This window comes from Mauremys reevesii, linkage group 7 (genome assembly GCF_016161935.1).
Source record: "Mauremys reevesii isolate NIE-2019 linkage group 7, ASM1616193v1, whole genome shotgun sequence".
In the NCBI taxonomy this organism is placed as follows: Eukaryota; Metazoa; Chordata; order Testudines; family Geoemydidae; genus Mauremys; species Mauremys reevesii.
In genome coordinates this window covers 5985219-6005489 of record NC_052629.1, presented here as the reverse complement: position 1 = coordinate 6005489, position 20271 = coordinate 5985219, and the positions used below count along the sequence as shown (strand labels likewise).

Below are 20271 nucleotides of genomic sequence, written 5' to 3'. Positions count from 1 at the left end.
CAGAAAAAAGCTTTGGGATCCCCATTCCATCTAGGTATAAAGAAAGGAAATGTAGTTGTAACTCATAAAAAAACTTGATCCCCCCTGCTTGAGAACTTGTGATATAGTTGTGTTTACTTAGCTGTTTGCAATAATATGTGGTTGTAATGAAGCTTTAGAAGGAGGCATGAGAAGCGTTGAAAGGTTACAATGGAAAAGTTACTGGCCTAGTCAATAGGGGGATAGCTGTAGACCTGATATATGCTGATTTATGTTGTATGTTGATAGTAAGACATTTGACATAGTCCCACATGACATTCTCATAAACAAACTAGGGAAATCTGTTTTAGATGAAATTGCTATAAGGTGGGTACACACCTGGTTAAAAGACCATACTCAAAGCCTAGTTCGCTGTCAAACTGAGAAGACTTATCTAGTGGTATGCTGCAGGGGTCTGTCCTGGGCCTGGCACTAGTCAACATTTTCATTAATGTCTTGAATAAGGGAGTGAGGTGTATGCTTCTAAAACTTGCAGATGACACCAAGCTGGGAGGAGTTGCAAGCACTTTGGAGGACAGGATTAGAATTCAAAATGGCCTAAATAAATTGGAGAATTTGGTCTGAAATCAACAAGATGAAATTCAGTAAAGACAAGTGCAAAGTACTACACTTCAGAAGGAAAAATCAAAGGAATAAATACAGGATGGGGAATAATTGGCTACGTGGTAGTACTGCTGAAAAGGATCTGGGGGTTATAGTGGCTCAAAATTGAATACAAGTCCACAGTGTGATGCAATTGCGAAATAGGTTAATATCATTCTGGGGCATATTAACAGGAGTATTGTATGAAAGACCTGGGAAATAATTGTCCCGCTCTACTCAGCACTGAAGAGGCCTCAGCTGGAGTATTGTGTCCAGTTTCGGGTGGCACACTTTAAGAAAGTCCAGCAGAGAGCAAAAAAGATAAAAGGTTTAGAAAACCTGACCTATATGGAAAGGTTAATAAAACTGGGTATGTTTAGTCTTGAGAAAAGACGACAGAGGGAGGACCTGGTAACAGTCTTCAAATATGTAACGTGCTGTTATTAAGAGGACCGTGATCAATTGTTCTCCATGTCCACTGAAGCTAGGACAAGAAGAAATGGGCTTAATCTGCAGCAAGGTAGATATTAGGGGAAACTTTCTAACTATAAGGATAAGGTTAAGCATTGAAATAGGCTTCCAAGTGAGGTTGTAGAATCCCCATCAGTGGAGGGTTTTAAGAAAAGGTTAAACACCTGTCAGGAATGGTGTAGGTATAATTGGCCCTGCTTCAGCACAGAGGGCTGGCCTACATGTTCTCTGAAGGTCCCTTCCAGCCCTACATTTCTGTGATTCTATGATTAAAGATTTAGCTTGAAATTCAGCCCAGCACAGAGAACCTGCTCCGTTCACCCAATGGATACACTTAAGACTTGCGTAGGGAGTGGCAGGTATAGTAGCGACATATAGGGATCTCTCTATGCCGCTGAATACCATACATGTGGGCTCCCTGCCAGCCAGCCCCAAATAGGCCTTTTGGAAGAGGCTCACTGGATCCATACTTAGATGAACTCACCTAAGTCTCATGTAGCACCGCAGAGGCTCAGCCACAGGGAGAGACCACCATATATCATGGGACGTGAAGTCCGGCTAGGGAGCAGAGCCCATAGTGTGGAATGGAGTTATGAGGGACCTGGAACTAAAACTCCCATAATGCACCACAGAGGCATGTTTAGACATTTCCAAATCAGAATTTTTCAGAAATTTTCATGCTGTGAAAAATGTCAGTAGTTTGACCTTTAGTCCCACTTCGGGGCAAATACGCTGAAATGCCTGTAACTGGAATTTCCTGTGGGACAGACACTCCATATTTCAACCAGTTTAATATATTGTAATAAATAGTTTTAAATTCTTCAGCCTTTTCCACAATACACAGAAAAACATGTCAATTCCCCCTTTTTACCAGCAGGACTGGAGGCGATGAAATGAAGGAAGCTACTGATTACTGGCGACTCATTCTCGCCGTTCTGAACAACTCAATTTACAATGAAAATAATGTTTTAAAGTCCATGGCGGAGTGGAACATTGCTACAGAGTCCCTACTGGAATCATCCTTGGAAAAGGAATCTCAGGTCTGAAACTTTTTAAAAATTTGAAACAAAAAATTCTTATCTTTAAAGGGGTGGAAAAGATTTTGATAATTCTTGAGATGAAATTTGATCCACGATTACAAATGTATAAATTTTATTGTATCCTGACACAGTGCTCTGCCCCTAGGAGAGTTTCTAGGTGAAAGGGGGAAAACCCCTGAGATTAAATGGTCTTTGTTTAATTATTTTACTTCTGGGATAGAAATCTCATGAAAATGAGAATAGTTTTAGGGACCAAGGTGTTCACATGTCCTCAGATTTTACTAGATCTATTCAAATCTGCCATAGACAATTGGATTTATTAATGTCAGACTTATTTTTTATTGTGATGATGCAAAACAGTTTTTCCAGGTTTAATCCGTACTATAGTACATATGCATGGTAGCAAGGGTTTGCAGGTTCAGACTCTAACACAGCACTTACCAAAGAGATGAGAAGAATATTGTAATACATCTTCTGATGAAGGACTCCTTAGGAATTTACCTGAATTTTTCAATCTGCTATCTTAAATTTTCTCTTGTTTTCTCTGACTATTCATATTTGAGGCAGCTTTTATAAAAGGTGTGAAGTATGAATAAAGGATTGAGTGGAATATGTATTGTCTGAACTAGGTATTGTGGAAACAGGTCTGTGTAAATGCCTGTCTTAAAATTTTAATGTCAGGAAGTGCTCCAGAAGAAACCAAGTGTGGAGGTGACAGATGAAGACAGCTACCACAACCTGAACATACTCAGTACTGATGAAATGACATGGCTCAACCAGAAAGTACAGAAGGTATTTTTATAGAACAGGCACCAACCAGGGCAAAAATATTCAAAAATGACTAGGGATTTTGGATGCCTCACCTTTGGGGACCTAATTTTCAGAGACTGGGTACTCAGCACTTTCTGGAAATCAGGCCCCTTAAAGGTGTTGAAAGTTGGGTACCCAAAATCACTAATCATTTTTTGAAAATCTTGGCCCAGGATTGTAAGCTCTTTGGGGCAGGAACTGTTACTTTGTCATATGTTATTGTGGTAGCACAAGGGGGCCTCTACACATTACTGCAGTAAAAATAATAAAAAATAAGACTCTATGACAACTGGAGCCATTGAGCAGCAGGCTACTTATACTGAAACCCAGAAAGATTTTCTAAAAATATGAGTCAGAAACTTGCACAAATGGATCAGCATCAGAAACCAAGCAAATGTGCTTCCTTCTTCCCATGAGCCATCGTACCGAATTTCACTGCATTGTTAAATCAATACTTAGGATTGGTAGGTAAATCTGAAAGACCCTGGGGTTGTTCCAGGCCAGTGTTGGAGTAACACTCCTGTGCAAAGAAAGGATCATATTTTAAAAAGACAGAAATGCCTTGCAGGGCTAAGGGTGGGAAGAGAGGAGATGTAGAGCTTTGTGACCTTGACAACTGCTGATTTTATTGTTAGTATATATATTTTTCAAACACACAAATGTGTGGCTGGTGAACGGTCCTCATGTAAGCTAGAGCTCTGTGTATCATCTGTGCTTTCAGGGGAGGGGAGTAAACAAAGGAAATGCCTGACAGATATCATTGTCTTCCTGGGTGATCAGGAAAGAGCACTGTTCCACATAGGGCTGATTGAGGGCTTTCAGATTATGGAGTCCATCTCACATCAGGATCACGTCCACCCAGTTTCCATTAATGGGTGAGCTGTGTAAAGTTGTGAATCCACTTTGGAGAAGAGGAAGGAGGGAGCAAATTCCAGAGCCACTGAGGTACAGAGGAATTGTAAAATTTCCCCTAAGTGATCAATCTGCAAAACTGTAGAACCCAACAGGCCAGCATAGCTACCAGAATGGGTATGATCTGTTAATTCACTTTACTTTTTAATTAGTCCAGAGGAAATTTTTGTTTTCTTTAGAATCCATTAGTACAAGGCTAGGTTATGCTAAAAGGACTTGGTTCTAAAACCTTTGATTATTAGATCAGATTAGATGCTCCTGTGCCTTCTGACACCTGAGGCAGCCCTATGTTTCCACCTCTGTATGTCAGTTTCCTGGTTTTTTGCTGTATCATTATCTGTTTCCATGGCATTGACATCTTTCTCAATAGTTTTCTCATGTCATCTGTTGTCTTCCTCTTTTCCATCTTCTAACAGGTAGTATCCAGACAAGGGCTTGTCTAGGAATACATTTTTTTTTTGACATCTGTACAACATCTCCAAACCACTTCAGTCTTCTTTCTGAAATCAGTTTCTCTCCCATCTGTTGACAAGTCCTTTGTAACACTTCAGTGTTGGTTATTTTATCCTGCCAGTGGACACCAAGTATCCTCCACAGAGATCTCTGATGGAACGTGTTAAGTTTTCTGTTTTGAGCTTCTAGCATTTGCCAAGTTTCAGAAGAATACAACAATGTGAGTATCACAAGTGACATTATGTAATGTTATCTTGGTTCTTGTGTGAATCTCCTTATTTTTCCAGATATTTGCCAATCTTGAAAAAGCTCCTCTTGCCTTTCCACTTCTTGCTTCTACCTCCTTATGGAGTTGCTCACCAGCACTGAATGTGCCTCCAAGATATACATGCTTGTTAACGATGTCGTACTTTTCTCTATCAATCACATACCCATCATCATTGCTGACTCCTCATTCAGTGGTCATGACTTTAATTTTCTTTTGGCAGATTCTTAATCCTACTTTGGCAGACTCACGTTTGACATTGATGGTAGTCTTTTTCATGGCACCGTCACTTGTGTCCAACAGAACAATGTCATCTGCAAAGTTTAGATCCTGAAGTTTTACTCTGTTCCACATAACTCCTGTATCTTCCTCTGATGTTGCTCTTTTTATCACATAATCTATAACAGTGCAGAAAAGAAGGGCTGATAAAATGCAATGCTGCTGTACTTCAATGACAATATCAAACCGATTGGTCTCTCCACCTTCTATCCTTACACAGTATTTTGAACCTTCATACAGCATTGTGATTGGTGACACTATCTTTCTAGGAAGTCGATATTGTCTCAGGATCTTCCATAGTGAGTCTCTCTGAATGCAGTCAAAAGCTTTGGTGAAATCTATAAAATTCAAGACTAGTCTTCTTTAGTAAGCAAGTCCTTTCTCAATCAGTCATCTCAGGATAGAGAGGTGATCTATACATGATCATTTTGGTTTGAAGCCTGTTTGCTCATTTTGCAATTTTTCATCTATATCCAGTTTGATCCTGTTCAATAGAACACTACAGAACACTTTCTCACATACTGAAAGTAGTGTTATTCCTCACCAGTTGTCGCACACCATTTGTTGGTAATTTACAGATCACACCTTTCTTCCAATCCTCTGGATAGAATTATTTTCTCCCAAACTGTATTAGAAAGTTTATGCATTTCATGTAGTACCACATCCTCCCTAGCTTTAAGCATTTCAGCAGTTGTCTTATCTTGACCGGGTGCTTTGCCATTTTTCAGCTGCCTAATTGCTTCCTTTAGTTCTGCTTCTGAAATTTCTAGCAGTGACATATTTAATTCTTTACCTTCTTTGCATCCATCAATTAGTATTGTTGGCTCTGGCTGGTTAAATATTTCATTAAAATGTTCTCACCATCATTTATTTTGTTTTACTTTCATTGTTAACAATCTTTTCTTTTGATTTTATAATACCACTGTGACTCTGCAACCATGATGACAAATTGCCTACATCTGAAATAGTTTCTTAGTCACCTCTCACTAATGCTTCTTCAGCTTCTCTCACTTTTTCATCAAGTTATTCCTTCTTATCTATCCAACATGACTTTTTTACTTCTTTATCTTTCTTTACATATTCCTGTTGTAATGTACATTGTTCTTCTTGTCATGTTGCCTGTACTTTCCTTTCTTTTAAACCTTTTCTTTCCTCAGTCAGTTTCCATGCAACTGACTGTATTCACTTTTCTTTCCTTGATCCTCTTTGTCCAAATGAAGTTGTGGCAGCTTCCCAGAAAACATCTTAGAAGTGAGCCCATTATTCCTGTATATCAGCATTCATTAACCACCACTCCTGAAATCCCTTTATGAGCTGGATTTTAAAAACCTTCCTGATTTCTGGGTCAAACATCTTCACATCAAATAACATCTCTCTTTTCTTCTTGGAATAAAGCTAAAAAGACAAGCTAACTGTTCAGATGAAAACGTAGTGGTAACTTCTTACATCAGCACTTGTAAAAGATCAAATATCCAGCAACGATCTTCTCTGCTGTCTGCTGATGGCAACGTGATCCAGTTGTTTCTCAGTCATTTCATCATTTGACTTCCATGTTAGTTTGTGTTTTCTATGAGGGAAAAGTGTCAGTGCACAGATTATACGTGCTGCACAGTTTAATTAATCTTTTGCTGTTGTCTATCTGCTCCTTAATTCCAGGTTTTAAATGTGTAAAATGTTTGTATCCAAAGATGTCAAAACCAACTTGGGCATCATATCACCCAGAACCAGAATAACATCATTAGCATAAACCTAGTTTAGCACATCTTGCAACTTGTTGTAGAATATCTTTTACTTGTCCATCAGGATCATGGTAGGTGTGTAACACCGGATGATAGTTGTTTTTGCGTGTTTGTAATACAACATGCCCTTATAATTTGTGAATTGACTGGTGTAAACGTGTTGCCTTTTTGTCGAAGAGTATTTGTAATCTGTGTCAATGTCATCTTGCCTTAAACAGAGTACTGTGATGCTCTCTGAATGGAGTCTTTCACACCTGCCCATCTCATTTTGCTCCACTTCAGGAATACCTGTATTAAACTGAGTCATTTCTCTGACTACTTGACTCAATTTGCCACTGTCTCACATGGTTCTTACATTCCAGTTTTAATTTTAACTGCTCACATCTCTTGTTTCAAGTGATGAAGTTCCTCACAGGTTTGGTCTACCACCTTAATTCTTCCATTCAGACTCATTCATTGTCAATTTGATTCCAAAAAGCCAATCTGATTTCATAATCTCCTCCAAATTGACTAGTTAAAACAGATTTTTGTAGCTGGATTGTTTCAATAACTAGTGATTTTTTTACGTGGAGAGGTAGTTAACCTGACTCACAACTGTAGGTCCCATGGCTACTAATTCAGTATATTCTGAACAGCCCATCCTATTTATGAGTTTCCTTCTTCCACCACCTGAGAGATGAGTCTGGTAGCTTGGAATGCCCCAGGTAAAAAAAAATCTTTTCTGCCATGAGCAATCCTGTTAATTTCAAGGGAAGTTCTCCTGTGAGTTAGAATTATTCCTGTGAATAAGGACTACAGAATTGGGTCCAACAAACTGGTGGTTTATTCTATAATTCATCTAGCCAGTAACAAAACAGCTTCTGTAATACCACACCGGTCACCAGGAAGCCAAATACAGTCCCCTTTAAGCATTCCAGCCCTTGACTTCCATCCAGACAACCAAGTCTAATATAGTGAGTGGTTAATGAAAACCTGGTTCACCAGTCCCAAAAGATCAGACATGGATCACCAGGTCAATATGAGTCTCAGATCTTACCCAATAATCACGCTGATGCCAGTCCTTTAGTAACTAAAACGAAAGGTTTTAATAATACAAGGAAAAGAAAGAAAAGAGTTGCAAAAGGTTAAAAGAGCAATATACATACAAATATGGGTAAAGTCCTTAGGTCAGTTTCATAGCAGAGACGGTGAGGCTGCTGATTTTTAAAAGTCTTTCTGGGATCAATTTAAAAGGTTATTGTCCAATAGGTGGTCCAGGAGTATAATCTGTTCAGGTTCTTCCATGAGAGTTCCAGGGTAAACCTATGGGTTTTTTTAGACCATCCCTGTTAAAATTTAAGCAGACCTGAAATGATGGGATCAAGCCTATGGCTATCCTTTATAGCTCCCTAGGAAGCTGACAAGCCTCTTGTCACAGCAGGATTATTACTTTGAAGCTAATCATCTGTTTACTATGCATACACTGGTAAATTAGTTGCATTCATTCACATAATGCAATTAGCCGGTACTTCATTATAGCATTAAGCGGAAGACAATGTAAATAATATTATTAGTTTCCTGCAGTGTTTTACATCTTTGATCTTAAGGTTAACTGAACCATCTGCATGCATAATATAATGCAATTAAGACGTGAAAGGGAATTAGCATCTACAAGCTAATGCGGTTACATTGTTAAACTTCCAACAAGATATAGGTAAACACAGACAAATACACTTAGCAGCTATCCTCCTCTAATTATCAGGGCCGGCTCCACGCACCAGCCGAGCAAGCTCGTGCTTGGGGCGGCAGATTCTACTGGGCGGCATTCCGCCCAAACCTAGGGCGGCACAGCCGCTTTTTTGTTTGTTTTGTTTTGTTCGCCAATCTGGCCTCCCTGTAGCGAGCAGCGCTGTGGAGGAGGGGAGCGCTATGCTGGGAGCGGGCTGTGCGCTCCATCTGCCCCAGCCGGTGTCAGGTCTGTAGCAAACTCGGCAGGGCAGCCCGCATCCTTCCCTCCCTGCCGACCGGAGCGGTGCAGAGTCCTCCTGGCAGGTGGCGCGGATGTTGGGGCTGCGTGGCGAGAGCCCCTCTGAAGCCCTGGCCACCCCCCTTCTCTCTCTCCCCCCGCTCCCTCCCCACCCCCCCGCTAGCCGGGGCACGTCTGCAGCGCAGGGAGTCCCCCTGGCTCCAGCCACCCCCCAGGTTTGTTTTTTTTCCTGGTTTACTGCTCTGGCCACCCCACAGGTTTGGTTTTTTTTTCCTGCTTTGCCGCTCTGGCCGTGCTGCAGGTTTGTTTTTGTTTTTTGTTGTTTTTTGCTTGGGGCAGCAAAAAAGCCAGAGCCAGCCCTGCTAACAATACAGGCAAATATTAAAAATTCTAGTCCGGGGTCTCAAACTCAAATGACCACGAGGGCCTCATGAGGACTAGTACATTGGCCCAAGGGCCGCATTACTGACACCTCCCCCCTGCCACCCTCAGCCCAGCCCCCACTCCACCCCTTCCATGAAGCCCTGCCCCTGCCCTGCCTCTTCCCACCACTTCCCTGCCCCCATTCCAACCCCTTCTCCGAAAGCTGCTCTAGGTAAATGCTGGGGGACGGCGGGGGACCGCGAGGAGTTCGCAGGCCGCAGAAAATAGGCCGCATGTTTGAGACCCCTGTTCTAGTCTACTTAACATGCCTTTGATAACTATCTGTAAGGAATGGTTCTGTTTACCATTGCAATACCCATTTGATAGCTCCTGAAGAGTTGCTTATGTTGTTAGCTTGCTGGTTGTTAATCCTTCACTGGTTCAGTGTTATGGGGTGGGGGAGGGAAGTTACGTGATTTATTTCCCCAATAGATAATATTCTGTTTAGTCATTTCATTTCTTTTCTTGTTCTACTTTCTCCCTTCAATCATATATTTATTGCACCCTAGGCCATCCAAGAAGAGATCAAAAAGTTTGCTGACAAGAGGAAAGAACTGAAAAAAGGAATTAAAAAGCTCCGTAAAACTGTGAGTGTTTGAGACTGTTCATAAATTGCTTCCACGGAAATTGGTTCCACCTGCCACCTTTAGTTTGCTTCCACGGATGCTTTAATAATACCTACCAGCTCTAGGCTCCATTTGCCACAAGCCCTGAGCAAGGCATAGCATACAGGTGCGCTGCACTAGGAGCATACCAGGAACCAGACTTGAGTTCCCCTTTTACTTCAGAAGGGGAGTAATTTGTGTCAGCCCTATATCTTGTGCAGCTTACTTCCCCTAGTGTACTCTCACCACCTGCATGTCCTCTCACCACCCACATGCAGAGGCTGCTGCCCCCTCCACGCTGATGTCTGTAAGGCAGAGCCTTACTAGCTGGCCTTTAGTTTGGTTCACTAGTGTACATGTCACTGCCCCTTTGTTCTGCCTGTCTCCTCAGGCTGTGAAGAGTTAGGGTACTAAAATAGAAAGGAATCCTGCAAACAAAAGCCCCATCTGATTATTAAAGCAAGGTATTATTAAAGCAAGTTGATGCCTGCCTCCTCTGAAGCGTTCTGCGCTCTCAACTCCTATTGATGTGCATGGGAGTCGAAGACACTGGAAACTCAGCACCTTGAAAATTGGTCCCGGAACAATCACCCTGAATTGTTTTAGTTGTGGGTGGTCCAACATCATAGGGCCTGATTCAACAAAGAGCCTAAGCAGGTTCTTGACTGTAATGAAGCTAAGAGTATATGATGTCTGCATTTCAAGCTAGGAGTGTGAGTCCCAGGTTGAGGAGACATACTTATGCTAGTTCTGATCAAGATAGATCAAAATAGAGTGTAACCATGGCAGCACAAGCAACGGGAAGAGCTAGCTGCCCTGAATACGTACCTGCCTGAGACCCTAGGCCAGGGGTAGGCAACCTACGGCACGCGTGCCAAAGGCAGCACGCAAGCTGATTTTCAGTGGCACTCACACTGCCAGGTCCTGGCCACCAGTCCGGGAGGCTCTGCATTTTAATGTAATTTTAAATGAAGCTTCTTAAACATTTAAAAAACCTTATTTACTTTACATACCACAATAGTTTAGTTATAGATTATAGACTTATAGAAAGAGACCTTCTAAAAACGTTAAAATGTATGACTGGCACGCGAAACCTTAAATTAGAGTGAATAAATGACGACTCGGCACAGCACTTCTGAAAGGTTGCCGACCCCTGCCCTAGGCAAATACTCGGGGTGGCTAGTCCTTCCTGATACTTGTGCTGCCATGGCTACACTCTGTTTTTAACATGCAAGCTGGTTGAGTGGGAGTATTTCTCCTCGATTTGAGAATCGTAACCCAAGCTCAAAGTGTAGACATACCCTAAGGGCCCTGATTCAGGAAAGCACTTGAGCACATGCTTAACTTAAAGTTAACTTAAAACATAACTTTGATGAAGTGGGCTGTACCCCCCAAAGGTTATGCTCAAATAAATGTGTTAGTCTCTAAGGTGCCACAAGTACTCCTGTTCTTTTTGACTTCACTGGAACTTAAAAACATGCTAAAGCTAAGTACATATTTAAATGCCTTTTCTGAATAGGGATGCTTCAGTGCATCAAGGCCTAAGTGCTTTGCTGAAAGGGTTGGATTTAAGCAGGTGCTTAAAGTTAAGCATGACCTAAAGTGCATTGCTGAATTTGGGCCACAGTCAGTAGTATTTTAATTCAATTTTACAGGCCTTTTGATTCAGTGCCTAAGCTCTGGACTGGGAAATGGGAAATCCTGGGTTCTGGTCCTAGCTCTGCCACTGACCTTCCTGTGACCTTGGGCAAGTCACTACACACCTGTGGCTTAGCCCCCTGCATGTAAAATGTAGATGATAATATTGATAATTCAGGATCAAGATTTGCAAAAGAGAGTTTCACCTTTAGGACAGGTTAAATTTTGGGTCTGTCACCTTTGACAGTGTCTCTTTAAAAATGCCTGCTGTCAAATACAATAAATAGATATTTATTAATACTAATATTTATATAAGTGATTTTCACTTTACTAAAAATAAAGCAACTCCCTCTTTAGAAAATTGGCAAACTCATACTCATGTTATGAAAGGTATTCAAGTTACATGAATTAAGACAACCATACAAAAATGCAAATAAGCTATTTCTTCTAAGTGCTCATAACCAGAATACTGAGCGTGCTGTACAATAAATAATCATTCTTAAAAGGAACTCAGACACTAATTTCAAATATCACATCTAATCCAGCATAAAGAAAGAGGAACAAAAATATTTATGTATATATAAACCCCCATGAATATACAACCCTCTTCAGCTCAGATTGTGAAATCTACATGAGGGTAGTTAAAAGTTTGATGATTTATAGAACAGCTCTTATTTGAGGGTATGTCTACACTGGTAACTTCAAAGTGCTGCTGCGGGAATGCTTTGAAGTGTGAGTGTGGTCGCACGCAAGCGCTGGGAGAGTTCTGGTAATCCACCTCCACGAGGGGCTCCCAGCGCTCGGAGCCTGTCTACACTAGCACTTTAAAGCGCTCAGACTTACTATGCCTGAGCCAGCAAGTTAGAGCACTCTAAAATGTAAGTGTAGACAAGCCCTGATACACAGTTCTAATAATGTGCTAGAACATAGTATTCTGTCTATTCATGTGCAGATTAATTCACTTTTGCTCCTTGTACTTTTTAAATAAAATTCAGATTCAGGAAATGATGTATGAAAATGAACAGGTGCCTGATATTGAGAGACTGGACCAGCAGGAATTCAACCTGGACATTGAAGAACAGGAAAGGCTGCAGGCGGAGAGTGAACAAGAAGTGGCCAGGGTATGGTAGAATGGCATGAAAATGTTTTAAATGATAAGAATGAAAGGGAGAGAGGATTAGGTAGGAGCAAAGAGAGAGGGAGCATGAAAGGAGCAAATCCAAGCAGAAAAGTTTGTAAGGTGTTAAATTAAGTAGCAGCCTAAATGTGATTGCCCCACTGTCATTAAATACATACATTAGCATTACAAAAGATCTCCTTGAAATGAACGGACCAGGTTGGTTATTGAACCGATCTTGCAGTCAAAAAACAAATTTGTGTCTTGGTCTGTGCCAAGAACTACTGAGTTCTAACCCCTGACTTTCCCACAGTGACCTTGGGCATATCACTTAACCTCTCTGCCTTTTTCTGCTGTAAAATGTTTAATATTTGTGGTGTGGTCTGAAGATGCGAAGTACTACAGTGTTTTTAGTGCTGAGTACTAGTAATGCAGAATGTCTGTGAAGCTTACTTGAGGAACCCATTGAAAATTACTTTATTTTGCATCCCATCCTTCTTTCTCTCTCCACCCTCTCTTCTTCTCCCCACTCCCCCCAATCCCAAAAGGTAAGGAAGGAGATTGAGATGGAGAATCTAGCCAAATGCTATCTGCGTGACATCATCAAAAAGGAATGCTGGGACTCCATGTCCATAAAAGGTCATGCAATTAAGGTAACTTCTACTGTCACTTTATTTCATACCTTTCCCCTGCAGTTCGGGACTCATAAAGGTATTGAGGCTAAGTATGCAGGAAGCTTACCACAGTTTGGGCTTGCAGAGCATATGGGAAAGAACTTGCTGCTTCCCAAAACACATACAGCTAGAGCTGGGTGACTATTTTCAGGTCAGCCAGAAAACCAAAAGATCAGGAAAAATACCCAGTTTGGTTTTGAAAATGTTTGGAATTTGTCAGCAAAGTCTGTTCGGAGCCAGCTTCAGCTAACATGTAGGTGTACATTCCCCCTTTGAACCTTTAGCCCAGTAGCTAGAGCACCTGCCCCTGGATGTGGGAGACCCAGGTTTGAATCCCCATTCTGGAGCAGAAACTTGAACTCAAAGCTCTCTCCTGCCAGGTGAGTGGGTTATACTGGGGTGAGTTGCTCTCAATCTCTCCTGTTCCACTTTGTATGAATGCTTAAAGATTCATTGGGCCAAAGAGAGACGCCCTGAGAATGACCGTATAGTCTAGTGATTACGCATCTGTGAGGTAGGAGATGTGGATTCAAATTTAATCTAGTTATACAGTTCTAATAATGTGCTAGAAAATAGTATTTCATCTATTCATATATAGAAACATTTACTTTTGCTCCTTGTTCTGTTTTTAATTTGTATTATGTGAATTGACTGTAATCTGTTCACTCATTTTTTCTAAAGGTTGCTCTGAAAAACTTTTTCTCAGCCAAAATTATCAGGTACAATTTGCAAATAGTTTTGAGTCAACCAAAACTGCATTTTTCAGTGAATAACTATTCAAATTTTACCCAGCTCTACATACAAACCTTTCGATATTTCCTCCCCAGAGTTTGGAGAACTGCACAGCTCTGAGTTGGAGGAGCATTGGGTGTTGATTTGCAAACAAGCAACCCGGAAATTCCACTTTGTTACAGAATTCCTTTATGCAGCTTGCTAGAACAAGTTGCTTCTGAAGTAGATTAGCATTTACCAAGGCTAACTGCTATTATATTTGTATTATTTGTTAAGAGCTGCTAGAAACACAAAGAAAGGCAACTCCCACCCCAGCTGAGCCTATAAATTAAATAGAAGGACAATGATTGGACAAATAAAAAGATCTCGGAAGATCCCAAAGATAGGGCAAACCTAAGCCTCAGTCCTGCACTCTAATTCCAGTAAAACTCCCTGAGTAAGGAGCACAGGGTCAGGTTCTTGAGTGGTTTTATTTTTATTTGTTTTAATTTTGAAGACATTTAAATCAACTTTATTTTAACTTCTCAAGACCCTTCAATATTTTGTATTACTTATGGTTACTCCTCAATTTTATTCATAGCAATAAAGCCGAGTCACTGTAACTGTTTACCAACTTCTTGGAGAACAGCTGAACTGAATGGTGTTTTAACTGGGGAAATTTTATTCTAGTCTTTTTTTTCTCATTTTACAAGTGCTTCCATGCAGCCTATAAGGTGACGAATTACCCAATGAAAGAACGTAGTAAAGAAGAGTTGGAAGTCTTGGAAAGGGTACTGCAGTTAAAGAAGATTGAGTCAGCTGATCTTAAGGTAGAATCTCACTCCTCCCAACTCCCCAAAAGAGTAGGAAAATATGTTAACTCTGGGCCTTCTTCAAGAACATCTTAGCTATGCTTAAACAGGTAGGCGTTTGTTTCTAAGCTCCATTAGTAGCCCAAATAAAACTTAAAGAAGAAACAAAAATAAAAGGCATTGTTTATTTTAGTATAAAAATATATTTCATTTTAAGCATTTCGTCTACATCCTAGAACTAGGGGTTAATTGTAGAATTGTACCTCTTGAACTGATTACTTTTAGGAATCCTATTAGCTATAAATGGAAGGACTAAGGGGCCTTTTCTACACAGATGATTCTGAGATAATGTATACAGTTGATCAACCTGCTGTGTTTTTGGATATTCAGATTCGGAAGGAGATTGTTGAGTTTCAGTCTCAGGCTGTACCACCTAAGGAGGAAGGGGAGAAGGTGGAAGAAGAAGCTGTGACTGATGAGAGCACCTCCAATTCCCTGATTGGGAGCCTGAGTGCTCAGTTTGGGGGAGACACATCCATCTTATACCACCAAATGGACCTGCACACCAGGGAGGAGAAAATTAATCAGATCATATTACTGCAGGTGACCTCTTTATGCATTTGTGTTACTGCATTGAAACTATCACATGTACAGGTTCTCAGCCAATCAGAGTTGCTGTTAGATTCTCTCTCAGCAATATACTTTTCTGCTGAATGAAAGTTTTCCTTTTCCTCCCAGCTCATTACTCCACCCTTGTTTAAATCCCTAGATATCTCTATTATTTAAGAACTCCTTACTAGATGCCTAAAAAGCCACAATCCCACAACTGAGGAAGAAGGCTTTGCTGGTTAAAAAAACCGATCTGGTTTAGAGGGGAAGTGAAGGTAGCTATACAAAATTAAAATATAATTTTAAATAAATATAAAATATATATAGCAAATGGAAGAAAGGGGAAGTTGATATAAATGAATATAAATTATATGCTAGGAATTGTACAACATTGATATGGGGAAACAAAGGGACACAAGAGAAATCTATGGCCAGCAGAGTTAAGGACAATGAGAAGGAGTTTTTTAAATATATTGGGAACAAAAAGATCCTGACAATGATATTGTTCTCTTACTAGATGGAAATGGTCGAATTATCAATAATAATGCAAAAAATATAGAAGTGTTCAATAAATATTTCTGTTCTGTATTTGGGGAAAAACAAATTATATTGTCTCATCATATGGTGATAACACTCTTTCCATTCCACTAGTGTATCTCTGAAGCTACTAAAGTTAGACATTTTAAGATCAGCAGGTCCAGATAATTTGCATCCACGAGTTTTAAAAAAGCTGGCTGAGGAGCATGCTGGACCATCAATGATGCTTTTCAACCAGTCTTGGAGCACCAGGGAAGTTCAAGGAGACTGGAAGGAAGCTAGTGTGAAAGGTTTTTAAAAAGGATAAACAGGATGACTTGGGAAATTATAGGCCTGTCAACCTGACATCAATCCTGGGCAAGATAATGGAATGGCAGATATGGGACTCGATTAATAAGAAATTAAAGGAGGGCAATGTAATTAATGCAAATCAGCATGGATTTATAGATAACAGATCCTGTCAAACTTGCTTTTTTTTTTTAATGAAATTACAAGTTTAGTTGACAAAGGCAATTGTATGCACGTAATATACTTAGATTTCTGTAAGGCGTTTGACTCGGTAGTACGTGACATTTTGTTTAGAAAACTTTAGCTGATAGGTCTCAAAATGTAATTGTAAAGGGGAAATTATCAGATGTGTTTCCAGCGGAGTCCCACAGGGATCAGTTCTTGGCCCTATCCTATTTAACATTTTTATCAATGACCTGGAAGAAAACATAAAATCACCGATAAACTTTGCTGATAACACAAATCTTGGGGGAGTGATAAATAATAAAGAGTTACAGGTCATTGATTCAGATTGATTTGGATCCCTTGTAAACTGGGTGCAAGCAAACAATGTGCATTTTAATACAGCTAAATGTAAATGTATATACATGTATAAGAACAAAGAATGCAGGCCATACTTACAGGATGCAGGACTCTATCCTGGGAAGTAGTGACTCTGAAAAAGATTGGAAGGTTGTGGTGGATAATCAGCCGAACATGAGCTCCCAATGTGATGCTGTGGCCAAAAGAGCTAATGTGATCCTGGGATGCATAAACGTGAATCTCAAGTACTGATGGAACCACCAAAAGATACCAGCACCGAGACTCTCCCCACAGACTATGGGACCATCACCTGCTCCAACAATGCAGAGCACACAGGTATCAGCACCAATGTCTGCAGCTGCAACAGCACTGTCAGCACCAACCACTTTAGCGTCAAAACCATCAGTACCATTCCATTTTCCACAACACGAGGACTTGCTTGTGTCATCAGCACCTGAATCCCAGCTCTTTGGCACCAACATATCCCTGGTACGCATAGTACCAGGCCAACCTGCTTCACCACCGGCCCCTCCATTTTTCTGCAAGGAGGATAATGAGCAGCAAGGTGTTTTCTCATCACACCACTGCTCTCCTGTCTGACCTACTGCAATAGGATCACCTGTGTGGCCGACACCTCATCCCAGACCTGATACCCAGACCCGGTATGGTTACCCATGGATCCCTCCACTTATGCCATCACCAACACAGTGGCCTTATTGGGACCCCTCGGCTGCATACAGGCAGGGGTGGCTCTAGGCATTTTGCCGCCCCAAGCACGGCAGGCAGGCTTCCTTCGGCGGCTTGCCTGCAGAGGGACCACTGGTCCAGCTGGTCCTCCGAAGCCACGGGACCAGCGGACCCTCCTCAGGCAAGCCACCGAAGGCAGCCTGCCTGCCGCCCTCACGGTGCCGGCAGAGCGCCCCCCGCGGCTTGCCGCCCCAAGCACGCGCTTGGCGTGCTGGGGCCTGGAGCCGCCCCTGCATACAGGAGGCAATATCCCAAGCCCCCAAGTCCCTACAGGAAAAGGATTAGATCTCCTCCACCATCCTCTGTGGTTGCACCATCAGAGCCCATTGAGGGAAAGCTTTGAGGAACAAGAGGAAGCCCTGGAACAGGACAGGACACCACCTGCCAGTATTTCTTCTTCTTCCCCAGATGAGGCCATAAAGCCTCCACCACCCACAGGCGCGGACGATTTCAAACACTTTCAAGAACTCTTCAGGAGAGTTGCAGACGGCCTAGAGACCCCTCTAGAGGAGATCCCAGAGTCCCATAAGTTGCTAGACATCCTGCAAACCTTGTTGGCTTCAGAACTAGCACTTCTAATAAGCGATGTGCTCATGGAACTAGCCAAAACCATTTGACACACCCCGGCAACAATGCCGCTTACCTGCAAGAGAGACGATAAAAAGTATTATGTCCCCTCAAAAAGGATGGACTTTTTATTTTCCCACCTAGCACCAAACTCTCCAGTTGTCGACCACTCAACCAGCAATAACAATATAGATCCACCCCATATGACAAAGAGTGGAAATGACTAGACCTTTTTGGCCGCAAGGCCTGCATATCAGCAACCTTGCAATTTCGAATTGCCAGTTACTCAGCATTGATGGCAAAGTACAACCATGTAAACTACTCCAAACTTGCAGAATTTATTAATGAGATCCCAGGAGAGAAAAGGGACCAATTCAAATCCATCTTAACTGAGGGTCAACTTCTGTCCAGAACCGTCCAGAAGCATCGTGGCTTCACCTGTCCTGTTTGCCCAAGGAAGTACAGTCCACAGTGGAGAACCTCCCCTTTGATGGCCAGAAACTGTTTGCCTCGAAGACAGATGACGCTGTGGAAGAAACGAACTCTCAGTTGGAAGCAACAAAATCAGAGACGGCTTTATTCAGGACATGCAATTGCAAGGGAAGAACACAGCTGACAGAAAGCATCTCTGCCTCAGTTTCTCCAAAGTACAAGCCAAATCACACAAGCATTTATGCCTCTTTGTGCCGCGCATTAATTAAAAACATCTGTATTTTATTTAGGCTATTTGCGATCTATTCCAGTATTTCTCACTTTCTCTTCTCAAACATTGTTATCTCACGGCTAAGTCACACTGACTAGTCTGCTGTTTTCCACTCGCTTCTGACATGAGCCCTGCTTCTACAGGTCTCGTGATATTAGGCTAAGACTTGACAGAACAGTTGCTCTGTCTCTGACACTTAAATGGCTGCACTTAAACCCTCTCTTTCTTTCCCTGCTTCCACAACCCCCTCCACACCCTGAAGGACTCTCAGGCATCTCTCTGCATTTTGGGGATATACACACCTGCAACCAAAAGAAAACAGGGTAGATATTATCCCTACCAGAGCACACAATCCACCCCATACACTCAACAACAGAGACACTACAAGACACAGAGACAGAGGCAGAGACCTTCGAGGTGTCAACCACATCCACCTCAATCATCTGCTTCTCAACCATCCTCTGCTAAACAACAATTTTTGGGGGTGTGGTTGAGAGTCCAAGCAACCTCCTCCACCCACCAGTGCTGACGCCATCGCCCATCCCCATTTTGGTCACTGTTTGACCCCTTTCTTTTTGGCATGGACTTCCATCACCATAGACAGATGGGTCCTAGAAATAACCCATACAGGCTATGTGGTACCGTTCATCTTCATTCCCCGCTACCCACCCTCCCTCCCCAGTCCCTTTTTAGGGACCCCTCTCACAAACAACTTCTACGGCAGGAAGTTAACCACCTATTACATCTGGGCACCATAGAACCAGTATCTCAACTATCTCAACACAGAGGGAAGGGCTTTTATTCCCAGTACTTCTTAACCCAGAAAAAGAACAGAGGATGGAGGCCTACTCTACACCTCAGAAAACTCAACAGATTTGTAAAGGTCCAACGGTTCTAGATGGTCACACTAGCAACAATAATACCAGCACTCGAACAGGGAGACTGGTTTTCCGCCCTCGAACTCCAAGACGCCTATTTCCATGTTACCATACACCCCGCTCACAAGAGGTTTCTCGGGTTTACTCTGAGAAGCTTATTTCCCTGCTGCCACTAGCCTGGCAATAGCTTGTCTCTCTCTCTCCCTGCTTGTCTCTGCCCAGAGGTGAGTTTTTTAAAGGCCTCAGGCAGCCCTTAATTGGATTCAGGTGTCCCTAATTGATCTGAGGTAACCCCTTCTCGGCTTGTAGGAAAAAGGGCCTTGAACATTCTAGGGCTAACAGGACCCTTTTGCAGCTGCACGGCCTGACTTTGTCACAATACAGATAATGACAGACAACATTGCCTGCATGGGAGTGTGAATGCACCGACAGGGAGGGGTGCATTCACACTCCCTATGCACCGAAGTTATGAAACTATTGTTTATCCAGCCCAATGTCAGAATCTCAGCCTCGACTTTCCAGGTCATCAAAATACTACTGCAGATACAATGAGCAGAGAAGTTTCCTGGGATCATGAATGGGAACTAAACAATGTGGTCCTACAGAACATATTCTTCAAACACTGGGGTCACCCATCCATCGACCTCGTCACAACATCCCAGAACTACAAATGCCCACAATTCTGCTTGAGAGCAGATTTGGGGCCCCAATCCCTGAGGGATGCCTTCCTCCTCAGCACCCCTGAGATACGTATTCCCCCGATCCCTCTGTTATCGAGGATGATACACAAAATATGTACCAATAAGGCCAAAGTCATACTGATAGCCCCAATGTAGCCCAGACACACTTGGTACTCGTAACTATTGCAGATAATGGTATGCGCA

At 42.0% G+C, this 20271-nt stretch overlaps 1 protein-coding gene across 7 annotated transcripts in view; it reads left to right on the top strand.

The window, feature by feature from the left end:
* Positions 1–20271, top strand: part of CFAP43 (cilia and flagella associated protein 43) — an 83902-nt gene that overhangs the window by 39436 nt on the left and 24195 nt on the right. For 6 of the 7 annotated variants that reach the window (XM_039547340.1, XM_039547345.1, XM_039547347.1 and 3 more), the window contains 7 exons: positions 1967–2132; positions 2814–2924; positions 9489–9566; positions 12218–12343; positions 12888–12992; positions 14438–14554; positions 14927–15139. In XM_039547340.1, coding sequence (XP_039403274.1) covers positions 1967–2132; positions 2814–2924; positions 9489–9566; positions 12218–12343; positions 12888–12992; positions 14438–14554; positions 14927–15139 — 916 coding nt within the window. The remainder of the gene's footprint in view (positions 1–1966; positions 2133–2813; positions 2925–9488; positions 9567–12217; positions 12344–12887; positions 12993–14437; positions 14555–14926; positions 15140–20271) is intronic. The other variant, XM_039547341.1, reaches the window with a different exon arrangement.